General features: G+C 43.0%; 1 protein-coding gene across 2 annotated transcripts in view; it reads right to left on the bottom strand.

Moving 5' to 3' along the window:
- The window catches only part of KAT6A (lysine acetyltransferase 6A), a 48,059-nt gene extending 35,633 nt beyond the window's left edge, over positions 1-12,426 (bottom strand). For both annotated transcript variants that reach the window (XM_019546043.1, XM_019546044.1), the window contains exons 1-2: positions 12,350-12,426; positions 11,468-12,237 (exon numbers count right to left, since the gene is read on the bottom strand). In XM_019546043.1, the coding sequence (XP_019401588.1) occupies positions 11,468-12,070 (603 nt within the window). In that variant the 5' untranslated portion in view covers positions 12,071-12,237; positions 12,350-12,426. The remainder of the gene's footprint in view (positions 1-11,467; positions 12,238-12,349) is intronic.
- Positions 12,427-13,010: the final 584 nt, after the last annotated feature.

Raw genomic sequence — 13,010 nt, 5'->3', positions numbered from 1 at the left:
TTTTCTCGCAAGCACATCTATCTATGTAATGTCACCAGATCCAGAGAGGGGAGGGAGCCAGAGTGAAAGAGAGCGACAGTGTTTTACAGGCTGCCAGCCCCTCAGCACATGCTGTTACTATACAAAGGATGTCTAGAAAGCCAACGTGCTGTAAGATTCAAAGACTGCACCCCCCTCCTGAAGACAACTGCAGAGAAGAGAACTGCCTCTGGAAAGGAGAAAAGCCTTTAATTAAAGACTTGAATTTCAGCCAATGACTCAGTTCGGCAACTCCCAGAATTCATGGAGGGAAAGAAAAAAAATATCCATCCTCTAAACCTACAGGAAAAAAAGCCTCCTGAGCTACATCCATGAACCACATTGGCAGTGCAGGTCACTATCAGCTATCTGAATGTGCTGCATTTCCTGCAGACATTTTACTGATATCAGATGCTCATCAGATAAACAATCTTGTTTCCATCCCTTTATTGCACGTATGCCCACATGCGCAGGAAGGTTCAGAACACATAATCCTGTTTTGGAAAAGGACCAACATGGTTCTGCAACTAGGAAGCAGAAGGAAATACTCAAACCTTACAGATACAGATTTGGAATCACGTTGTGTCAATGTATATATAGGGCTTTGCGTCACCCCGTCAGAAAATGTGCAAGTCACTGCTCTAAATCCAGGATCTACCCGTTAAGAGAATGGTAGCAGGAAAGCCACAGCTAGAGAGTCTATTAATTTACTAGAAAATGCTTCTGCGGACTAAACCATAACCCCATTCGTTCCGATTCATGATGCTGGATGTCATTGAGGAGGTACGTGCTGCTTAAAGTGACCTACAGAAACTGCCCCAGATGCCTGCAACTGTAGGAAGGTAAAACTGGAACCAGCAGCAATCAACAGCACGTGAAGAATATTTGGTGTGGAAGGCAACACAGTTCAGTATACAGAGCACTGCAGCAGGCAGTCGAGAGACCTGGATCCTATTCCCAGTTCTGCCAGCAACCTGCTGTGGCACACTGGGAAAGTCGCTTCAGTTCTGAATTTCCAGTTTGCTCATCTATACAACAGAACTAATGACATTTACTGTAGTTTGAGAACTGCAGTGCAAAAAAGCCTTATAGCGAGCAGCTCAATATAATCTGGAATACTATTTCACAAGATTTGTTTGTGGCAGAACTGGGTGCCATTTATAATCTGCAGAATCAGCCACCCTCTCTCCTCTTACTGAATGCCAAGTCACCATTCTTGATACTCTGCAGACAACTGTCAAGAGGCAATACATGCCAGCATGGACTGAACACACCAAAATGTTTTAAGATACATATTTGTGGCCAAGGCAAGTGTCTTAACAGATTTCTAAAGGGTTCCTGAAGGAAGGCTCCATTTTACCACCACATTTAATGCCTGCCTTTTAATGGGCTTTTTTCCTCCGAGTCTCATCCGACTGTTAACAGAGATCAGTGGCCAGAAACAGACTGGTATTGTTTCACCAGGAGATAGGTGAGCTTGCTCCAAGAGGAGGATAAAAGAAATAAGAACAATTTAAGGACACTGTACAAACAGACAGCGTGTCCTTACTTAGCCTACAGACAACAAGTTTGGTCACTCTGTTGAAAATGTCTGCTTTAGCCCCTGTTTAGGGGAAAAAGAGCAAATGCTGCAATGAAGAAAACATCTGAATGGCTGCACATACTGGTGTGCCTGAGATGAGAGAGGCAGTTTAGTAGCACAACACATCCAACCCAAACTCAATGCAGTGGTTATGTTGACTGAACGAAGAACCTGTGGGAATTAGTTTGAGGCTGAAATAGCAAATAAACAAAAAAATGGATTTTCTAATGGAAAAAAATCAAGTTTTAGACATGTCTTTGAATGAGGGCAAATAAGTGATTGCTTTTTTGTTTTCTAATAAGGCATCTTATGGTTTTGTGCCAAGAGAATAGTCATCATTTTGGGGGCTATTACTGAGTTGGAATAATAATAGCCCTTTCTCTGAAAAAACGAGATAGCACTGTGGTGAGATCTGAATCTGAACTTCCAGTAGCACAGGAACATCTGATGTGGTGCAGAGGCCTACATAAACATACGTTCTTTGTCAGACAGCTGAGTAGCTATACAGCATTTAAATGAATCTGAATTCACCGCATCTTTATTTGAGGGATATAAATTTAAAATTTGGAATTGCTATTTCTCCACTTACTCAACCTAACCACACAAGCGAAGCTGTAATGCAGCCCTGCTCCTTCTTTAAGAACTCTACTAACCAGTGTAACTAGGGAAACAAAAAAACAAAAGCAGCACAACTCTCCCCTACCAAAAGCCACTAGAAACAGATTCTAATGATCTTTCACAGCAAGAGTTAGCAAACTCCCATGTTTTTGATCCATCGTCTTTATTAATATGTTCTTGATCCACAGTCAAATGCAGCACAAAGTTATCAGTGCTGTTCTTTTGCCACCCCCTGTACAGCCTGCACAAGAACAGATCATTCCTACATCAGCAGTCTCTTGAAGACCTTAACAATAAGTCTGGACAAGGCTCAGACATACAGATTGGTCCCTTCCAACAAACAGGTTTCCTGCGGGGAGATGGAGCACATACAGATACTTTGCAAGCCTAAAGGCAGGTGAAGAAATTGTGCTGAGTATGAGACAAGCTACAGTAATTACCACATCTTCACTGACAGGCGATTAAGAGAATATACAATACTGTAACACGTTCAGATATCAAAGACAGATCTTCTGTTTCCGATATGCAGTCTAGCAATAACTCTGGTAACACTTTATCCCTTCTGTGCATCTCTTAATGGCTACTGCTTCCTGAAACCTACCAGTACAATTTTAGAAGTAACCTTCCCCTTCTTTTTTCACATACTCCTTCAGGGAGTTCACTACAAGCCTAAGCAAGTTAGGACACGAAGTCTTCATCCATAGGTCCTCAATACTAAACACTTAGAGATAAGTATTGAAGACTAAGAAACCAAGTGCCTAGCAGTGCCGAATATCCTTTAAAGCCGTTTCAAAAAAAGCCAGTGCAAACCACTAAGATCCCACTCTAGGAGTCTGATGTTACACCCATTTTAAAGATGAGTAAACAGACAGAACTGTAGAATAACTTGCCCAAAGTCACAATGCATCAGTGACAGAACCAAGAACAGCAAGTCAGAAAACATGGGACTAAGTCTAGCCTCTCAAGTAACCCGTCTTGTTGCATTCAGTTATATGGTGAGATACATAATTATGTCCCATTCTTTTGGTATGGTGAAATGAAAAAGTTTAGAAAGCTAAGCAAGCCTAGATGATTGAGTACTGTTTGTGCCAAGATGTTCTGTATACTTCTACACCATCTAGAAACTTAAAAAAAAATTTAGCCTACAGGATCATCTGTATAAGGATGGTACTGGCATCTTAAAAGATGGATGGATCTTACGATAACAAGGCAGGTGCTGAATTCTCACCACTCCTACATCTCACCCTACAAGAGAAGCAACATGGGATTCATGTATCCTGCAAGATCTTTAGGGAGACAAGGAGTTCTGCTGTAGTCTCCAGATCCGGAAAATAAAAGCTAAGAACACTCTACACACAATGGAGGCAGACACTCCCTATAACTACTCTCTAGGTCAAACTTAATTCTTGATCCTTTAGAGGAGAAAAGAGCAATAATATACACCTTCCCACCTCCTCTGCACAGAGAACAGAGGCCAAAAGAATCTACAGTCTTCTGTCACACATAAGATATGTATGGTCAGATTTTCTACTGCCCGCACTAGTGTATTTTTAATAATTCAGACCCCATCTTTTGGGTAATAGGCCAATATTTCATTCAAAATTTACACTATCCTTAATCATCTCAATTCTACCACATCTATGACATGTAAAGTATGCAAGTGGAAAGATCAAAGTTGTGGGCTGATAGTAGCTTTTCTGGGCAGGGAGGGTAGAAGAGAGGGAATAACTTGCTGTCTCTCTCGTTATGTAACAAAAAGCCAGAACTACGCTATTGTGTACTTAGTGTGCTCCAGAATCCACTCTTCCAGTCTGTCCATATTTTAAACCTCTGTATGATAAATAAGGTTCCTTTCTTAATTGCACTTCAGGGATGTGTCAGTCCACATCGGCCAAGAGCCACTTGAACAGAAAACACTCACAGCAGGGTGCTAGCCAACACACTGGGCCAATCTCATTTCACTGAGAGCTGGTATCCTGCACCCAACTTCAAACAACTGTCAGTACATGGGGAAAAATGTGGTTCTTAAAACACACCATTACTGTAAATACATCATCACAACCACACTCCCGCCACTTCCCATGGACTCACTTACCTCTTGTTGCTTTGTCCCCTGCCAAAACACACCCCGGTATTCCAGACTGTGTCATTTCTTTGTCTAAGACTACCCCCCACCTCTAAAAGACCATGCTGCCTTCCCAGTGTATCATCTCCTGTCACTATCATGGAAACCCAAGAATGGATGCCATTTCTGCCCCATTTAATACTGCTGCATTATTAGGTAGCGCTTCACCTGTTCACTAATCAAGCGAATCAAGTTCAGAGTAATTTTCTGGCACTTGGGTTTCCAGAGTTACACACTGTGCAGATGGAGGCCATCTGTTAGGAGCCATGACTTTCCTGTCAAAGGAGAACAGTCTTCCCTCTCCAAGGAACCAGCTGGAACAGAGTGAATCCTAATCCTGCTCCAGCTGGGAGCTAACGCCAGCACAAGGCTGAACTCTCTTTGAATCTAATTACACCACTGTGGTTGCTGCAGATCCTTTGTGCACCCCACAGATCCTATCGCTACCCAAAACACACCAAACAACTTCACTTGCTAGCAATGGAATTGCTTTTGGACACAAGGCATTGAACTAACAGGCATTCACTTAACATATTCTTTAGTACAGCCACAGAAGCATTAGTTATCATATGGATAAAGGCCCTCCAACTGTCCACAATGCCGTCTTTGACAAGTGAATGCTCTCACTGGATAAATGAAATTTGGCTTTGTCTCTGCTGAACACAGTATGGCAGCTAAGGCATGTCTGCAAGACCTGCGGTAGGACAGGAGAGCTGCAAAGGCAAGCCATGAAGGCTGGTGTGTGCATGCATGTCTGTCCAATTCAAATGACAATCTTATTGTGTTATAGATATAAATAGTTACCTGCTTACTTCCTAATTTTGTGCAGCTGTATCTGATCTGTTCTGTTCCTTACAGCAACTGGATCATTACTGAACTAAATAAATACTTCTCCCATTATACTATTTAGGGGGAAAAAAAACCCTCTCCCCTCCTTTTTGGAGCCAGCAACATTTGCTGTAGAGCTCTATACCGTAAGATGTCCTGAAGGACAGAGTTTAAATACTTATAGATTAATGCAGGACTTTCTGCTTTTAGATGACACAAAAAGCAGACCCAAGGAAAACAGAAAATGGGACTAATGAATGCAAGAAGTACTGGCTCTTCCAGCTGGTCTTTAAAATTGTTCCAGTCATGCTCTCAGAAAATTTCAGACCATGCTGCTAGTGCCCAGCCTCACTAGCTACTCCAGCCTTCTTTTCAGTTAGCTGAAATCTCTCTACATCCTTTACTATTAAGAGAGTTCTGCAGACCCAAAGCTCCTGGAAGAGAAAAAGGTTCCCCATCTGCAACATCCAGTCTCTCCCACTGCACATCTTTACAGCTTATGGCACTAGGTCACCAGGAAAGAACTCTTCCCTCTGCTCAGCAGCACTACACATCAGAACAAACCAGTTTACCCTATGTTAAATCTGGTCAGCTTTTTAGGGAGACAGCTTCCAGTTTCTTCATGATTCCTGGAGAATCCTAAACTTTAGTAAAACACGCCTGGGCCCTTGTAGCATAACCCTGTGTATCAGCTCAACTGTCTACAAAACAGGAACACCCCATTACTGGATCACATAAAAGATGAAAAGTACAGCCTTGTGTATGACATTTACATGGCAAAAATTACGGACATGTTGTACATAAAAAGTAAATCTGATTCCCAGTGTTTGTTAAATGCGTAGGTTATTACATTCATTTATGACCAATAAGTATTAAAGTATGGATGGTCTGCCATGTGGCAGACTTACAGATACTATAATAATCATAACCTGCATTTATCTTTTTTAGACTTGTGCAATCTTAACACCACAATAATGAAGTCATGCACTGTTCCAGGACTATTTGCAGCATGCTAAGCTTTGTCATCCCCTAATCTTTATTCACTGCTAACTAAGGTCTTGTCTAAACTAAGATCTACGATTGTGGCTTCCCTTGTGTTCAACTTCCATCTATGATCTCTGGTCCCTCCCCCATGGGTGGCAATTTACAGATCATGCCAAACAGCCACGGTGGAGATGCATTTTAGGTGTAGTAGTGTTAGGTGTCTGGTAGATGTCTCAACACCTTGGAGTTATGTACAGAGTACTTCTGTCCATGGTTCCTAGCAAAGTGCAGTGTCAAAAAAGTTAGCAAATAGCAAGCAGTGGTCACAGCATACCAATTAAAATAATAATTGCAGTATTACAATTACTATGTTATCTGTCTGTTGTGTACCGTTACTGTTTTGTTTTATACTTCAGTTGAAAATCCTCAGAGCAAGGTTTTTACTGAAGTGTTCACACCACGCTAGGACAGTAAGTCTGGGACTGCTAGGCAACAGGGCTGTACAAATAAGGATTGTTATTGTGACAAAGGGATCGGTTGCAGAAGTGCCTTAAATCAGGACCTCTCCAGCTAACTGAGTGGCTCTACCAGTTCAAGCAGTTCAGTTCAGTTGTTTGGCAAGAAAAGAACTGAGAATCACAAAAATGCTTGCTTTGAAATGTCAGCCGTCAGGACAGACTCTTGAAACACTGCCACCCTCTTTCCAAACCACTGCGAACGTCTCCAAAAGCTACCATCCACCTGTAAAGGGAGTTAAATATGGCAGATACCACACACTTCATGCATGATCTTGCTTAAATATGAAACATTGTACTTTCCACACTTCAAAAACACATATATTAACTACAGATCCCATCAAATCAGCAGTCCTACAAAAAGTGCCACTTTTACCACCAGATAATTGAGAGCAACTTTTCCTATAGCTGAGAGAACAAATCATGTTGTTACTATACAGGTGTACAGGGATGTGGCAGGCAGTACGGACAGAAAAATCAGGTCGCAACAAACACAGCTATGTCAACCAAGAACCAACTATCCAAGAAAGTTTCAGCCAGATGCTCTCCAAATTCCTTTCCCCATACTTACTGCTGAAGCCCTTCCAGGCCTGGCCACACCCTAATAAGCTGAAAGTAAATTCTTGTTTCTGTTTCTTGTACTGGAGACAGAACAAGTTTTTACATTTTGGAAGACTGGGAAGACGTATGTACCATCTGTCACCTTGATCTCTGCGCTCCAAAGTGCTCAAAAAAGGAACGTGACTTAGAACCACGTCAACTCGGCTAATAATTGGGAGGGAATTTGAAAGAACAAACCTATTCCTCTAACAACTGTCAGTGCTGAACAAACCTTTCAGAAAACAAACATGATAAAAATCCCTACGGATCTGCTTTCTGAGCAGAATGAAAAGCATACCCATTAGCCATTTGTAAAAGCTTTAAAAATATTTTAACCAGAGTGCTAACAACCAAACTGTAATCACAAAAATTGCATGCTTCTAGAGCCACCTCCTCATAGGATAACTCAGTCCCGGAAGTGGGAAGGACATTGGCTCCACCCGGTGCCAAGCAAGTGCCCTCTGCTCCACTCCCACCACCTTGGGCTACTTGACTGACTCAATGCAAGATGTTTGAAATCTGCACTTCCTCGGCTCTATTGAACATGGGAAGGGAGGATTCCAGCCTCATCTAGACTTTGCACACCATTCTCACTAGATCACTTAGAGAATTGTTCTTCTCCACAAATAAAAGGAAGGCCCTCCTGATTCAACATACTGAAATTAATTTAGCCATCTCTTATTTTGCCCTCATCCTTTCCCCTGCTCTCACCAAAGCAACTAACGATTATGGAGCTCTAGTGTAGCCAGCCACCTGCCATACAGACAAACTGAGCCAAAACCAAGGCCCAGAACTCAGTGCTAGATGCCATATGGGAAGTAAAACAAGCCTTGAGCTTTAGAGAAAAGGTCCAGTCAAAGTATAAAGAAGCAAAGAGAGAGGCGGCCATGCCTTCCATCTGCAAAAGGAAAGAGGGTAGGCAAAGCACTTCAGAACTAAAAATAACTCTAGCTCCCTATTCAGTAACCATCACCACATAAAGGTACCCAACCCTTAAGGCTGAATTGTGTCCACTGACAAAATCTCAGTGATATTTCTGGACCTACACAGACTTCACAGAGGAGGGCTTCTCAACTGCATGAATCTGTGAGCCCAAGTTGTTGTCTTTGTCCAAAGAACGAATGCCGTAACATGGTAAAGAGTTAGTATTTTCAGTTTTGCAAAAAAGAAAAGCAACTTTTTATATAAGCTACTGAGACTCAGTGGTTTTACTTCTTTAACTACTGATAGAAACTATTTTATAGAGAATAGTCTACAAGATGCTTTCAAACCAACTACAGATATATTCTAGAACATGAGAACTTGGAAGTGAAACTGAACTGTGAACAGCAGAAAGTTTCTAGTGCCTTTGTCCAGGATGAGAAAAGCAGGATATGTATTTTTTTTTAAAAACATTTTGCTTTTGGCCTTAGGTTTTAAAATTTCCTTTTTATGTTATAAGAAATGCAAAGATGTCTGGACAAAGTTTTTACAACAGTGCCAACACTGGTACTCAAAAAAAAAGGTCAAATGCTTGTCAGAGGTGCTGAGTACACAAAGTCCCCGCTGACTTCAGTGGAACCTACTGTTGCTCAGCACATCTGAAAACCCGATAAGGTTTCTTACATGACCAGGTGTCCAGGCTGTAGCCAGATTGGTCTAGAGGTAAAAGGAATCAAAACTCGTGGAAGATGTGATATATATATATATATTTTTATTAGACCAACTAGTTATCTGCAAACAAATTATTTTATTCATTTGCAAGCTTTTGGGTGCACTCACCCTTCATCAGGTGTAGGAGAGAGCAAAGACTGTAAAAGTTCTTCTGAGCAGAAATGAAAATTCTTGACCAAGTACCGATTTAGGATCCTAAATCTGGTTGCCCATATCTGAAAAATCTACAAAAGCTCTTTAACAGCCTTTTTCACAATGCACACTTAGGAGAAAGCAGCAAAAGGGAAAGCAAGGCAACATCTTTTACAGCTAGCTACACAAGATTGACTTTTTTTTCCAAGTTCATATGTTGTGAAGAGTTGTTAGAATTATATTTTTGTCACAATACCAAAACATGCTGGTGGAATGGTACCCTAGAAGAAGAGTTCCTATGATTTCAGCAGGACAAAACAAGTGGGTAACTCAAGCAATGTATTAAATCATGTGCATAAGTGTTACAAAATCTCCCCAAAAACAGCAAAGGTGAGTTACCAAAATGGTCCTTGCAAACAAAACTATGGCTCAAACTTGGCACAGTTCCTAACCCCATACAGGTCTTCACATCTGACAAATCACAACAGAGTCTAACGAGCAGTACACCTGTTGGCAGTTTCTGCAGCAAGCCCATAACCTGACCTAGATATGGAGAGTGAACTTCCTCACCCTTAGAGATTGACCCACCACATCAATCAAAGGAAGGTCTGCCTGGAAAACCCCACACAGCCTGCACTTGTTCTGGGGATAAAGTAACTCAAGCATCCAGTGCTAGCAATCAATATCTTTAGGGTACACCAGCTTCATTAAAACAAAAATACCAGAGCAAAGGAACCAAAGCATCTGTCAGACACTAAAATTGAGGTAAACTACATTTAAAGCAGGATTGCTACTACAGCATTTGTTGTCCCTGCAATTAATCAGTCCGTAAGTTGATCGCCCTGCCTTTGTTGCACACTGCAGGTACATCCCTCCCAGTGATCCAAGTTCCTTGTGGCTTTATGTCATGAGATGTTACAGAACCTCGGTCGCTGGAGACTTCTCAAGAATAGGTTTGATAAATACCTGTCAGAAAGAGTTTGTGTGTAGCTGACCCTGCCTTGGGGCAGGGGGATAAACTAAGTCAGTGGTTTTCAACCTGTGGTCCGCAGACCCCCGGGGGTCCACAGACTGTCTAAGGGGTTTGTGAAAGATGATTATGATCAATCAATGGTATGCGAATACCCACACTTACAATTCGAAGGGGTCCGCACCTCCATGTGCATTTTTTTTTTTTTTTTTTTTTAAGGGATCTGCGCAAATGAAGGAAGGTTGAAAACTACTAGACTAGGTGACCTCAAGGTATCTTCCAGCTCTCCTTTCTGAGATGCAGCCAAATTAGAACTAGCAGGACAGTGAAGATATTTTAACATGACAGTAAACAACTAAGTGAGCTTACATTTTACAAACAGGGCTAGGGTCACAGAAGAAATGACTCAACACAGGACACTATATTTCTAATACTCGTTACATGTTTTGAATATTCAAGGATTTCCTTCCAAATCTGAGTAGCTACCAGGAAATGCAACAATACCTGATGCTTAAGGTGAATGGGGATGTGTGCGCACAAACATGCACACCCCCCCCTTCAAATCTTGATTAAAATTTTAAATTGCTGTTTTGCACAGAACCATACCCAGGGAGTACAGAAAGGGACAGGATTTCTCATATCTCACCTCATCGTAAGGATGCCCTCTTGTAATGATCAGACTAAATGAATGGGTGGGTACTACAGAATGGGTGTAAAGCTATTTCTAATGACTAGTCTTGCTCTCAGGTTGTGTTAACATCAAGATTTTATTTAATGGTATTTTCCTACTGCTACCACCACCAGTTCCATTCCTATCAGCATTAGGTCTTTTCACAAAAAAGTTTGATTACGCTGCTCTGGAAACAAAAACTACAGGCTTAATAATGCTCAAAGCGATAACCAAGCAACTGTATGAAGAAGCTGCTGTCTTTTTACCTGTAGTGTCACTGAAAGGTGCTCAGCATAGGCCTGTATTCTTTTGTCCTGCAAAGGGCAACGCTGTGGTCTACATGATTTTACCATCATAACCCTATGTGGATCTTCACTAATGGCAAAAAGTGATAGAAAATGAATATTAGAAAATATATCTATATATCCTTCAAAGCCTCAGATCTGGCTAGGCCACAGCCAAGTGCTCTGCCTGAAGTGTCAAAGTAATCCGAGAGGCACTAAGGACTCGTATTTATAAAATTAAAGAAAACGAAAAGACCGTGGTGCTTTTTGAAAGAGACTACAAACTCCACTGCACCGAGCCTGAAAGTGAACGGAACAAGATCATTTTCAAGCACTTTCAGAAGCATGTGAAAGAAAAAGAAACCTTCATCCACTTAAAGATTCACCACAGGACCCAGACCATTTCCAACTTATCTGATTCACAACAAAATACTGACCTCAAAATCGGAGCCTTTACCACCCTATTTCGTCAGCTCCGAGGTCCTTACCTTATCCTTCTCATGGGGAAGAAGCGACACAGGTGGCAGACAGGAAAGAGACTCGCAGCTTTCCTTCCCGTCAGCATTAGCGACCGCTTTAGTGTTGAGCTGGTAGAGAGGTCCATCTTTAAGGAGTCTGCCATGGCCAACAGCACGCTTGACAGCTAGTCGCAATTGCTGGTGAAAAGCGGAAGCAGCGCTACCTCCAAACAACGCAGACACATCCTTCTGACTTTTCAAAAAGCGCTCTATGTTTTTCAAGGACGAGCCACTGGACTCCGCCAAGCCCTCGATCGCCCGTTTGATCAGTTTATTCCAGTCCACATTTGGTTTACCATCCAACTTTCCATGGTTTCGAGGCTTCGGAAGTGCTATTCTCCCCGGATTATCGGGATCCTTGTAGGAATTGAGACCCTTGTTGGAGACTTTTAAAATAGTCCCATCTTTAACGCTTAATTCTAGTTGTTCCAAAACAGTTTTACGGTCCAAACCATGGGATGAAGACACCGCATTGCATATCCTCTCCTCTGAAGGGCGTTGTTTTTGCTTCTTGACCTTTTTAATCGCCTCCAAAATCCACTCAGTATACAGCGGGTTGGCGAGTTTTACCATGGTGAAGACTTCTGTATATCCATAGAGTCGTTATCCCTTATCCCGATGCTGCACAAGTTTCACACCGTGGGAAAACAGATTCTCGGAGGAGAGTAACCAGCTAACCATAGCATACACGTTTCTGATATGAACTGCTTCTCTTTGATCCAATATTAGTTTTCTTAAAACTGAAAGAAACAACAGATCCCATTAGGAACTGATCCACACTTCCCAACAGATCCCACCACCACTCCCGGGGCAAGCCCAGCAAAGCTGGAAAGCTGTCAAAGCACATCTTACCTCACTTCAGGACTTCCGCGTCGCAATCGGAAAGAGAACTGGAACGTTACGCCTACAAGAAAATGGAAGAGAGTCATTTTTGAGGGAAAAAAGTCACGACGCCGAAGTCTGACTTCCACCATCCTACGAACGGACGCTTCACCAACTTTTCCTGAGACCACCCTTGCCGCCCTGGGAGACCGCCAAGTCCCGAAAAAAGAAAAACACTGCATTCACATCCAGGGACGCAACCGAATGCCAGTGGCGACAAGGCAGCGCCGTTCCCGCCCGTTTGCGTCTGGCCAAGACGAGTCCCGAGCAGAGAGAGTCGGGACGGACGACGCGCCGAGTAAAGGCTACCTGGCGCCTTTGTCTGCGGCCAGGGTTTTATAGCGGACCCCAAAGTGCCCCCATTGTGCCCAGCGCAGGCACGAAAGGGCGTGCGGCGAGAGGGGGGCACGCGCCGTGGCCACCCCTCCTTGCGTCCTGAAAGCCGCGACACCTGCCCGCTGCAGCGGCATGGAGAAAGTTGTGGTGAAACCTGCGGGTGTCCCCTCGCCCGGGGCTGGGGCCGGGAGGCGGCGGGTGACAGGACGCCGCCCGCACGGGCGGGAAGCCCCCCGAGTGCCCGGCCTCGCCGCCCGCGGCAGACAAAGCGCGACCGCCCCTCGCCGCGGGCTCA

Source organism: Crocodylus porosus, unplaced genomic scaffold, assembly GCF_001723895.1.
Source record: "Crocodylus porosus isolate Cpor-Errol unplaced genomic scaffold, CroPor_comp1, whole genome shotgun sequence".
Classification (NCBI taxonomy): domain Eukaryota; kingdom Metazoa; phylum Chordata; order Crocodylia; family Crocodylidae; genus Crocodylus; species Crocodylus porosus.
Note: the sequence above shows the minus strand (reverse complement) of the source record. Positions and strands in the feature narration are given on the sequence as shown.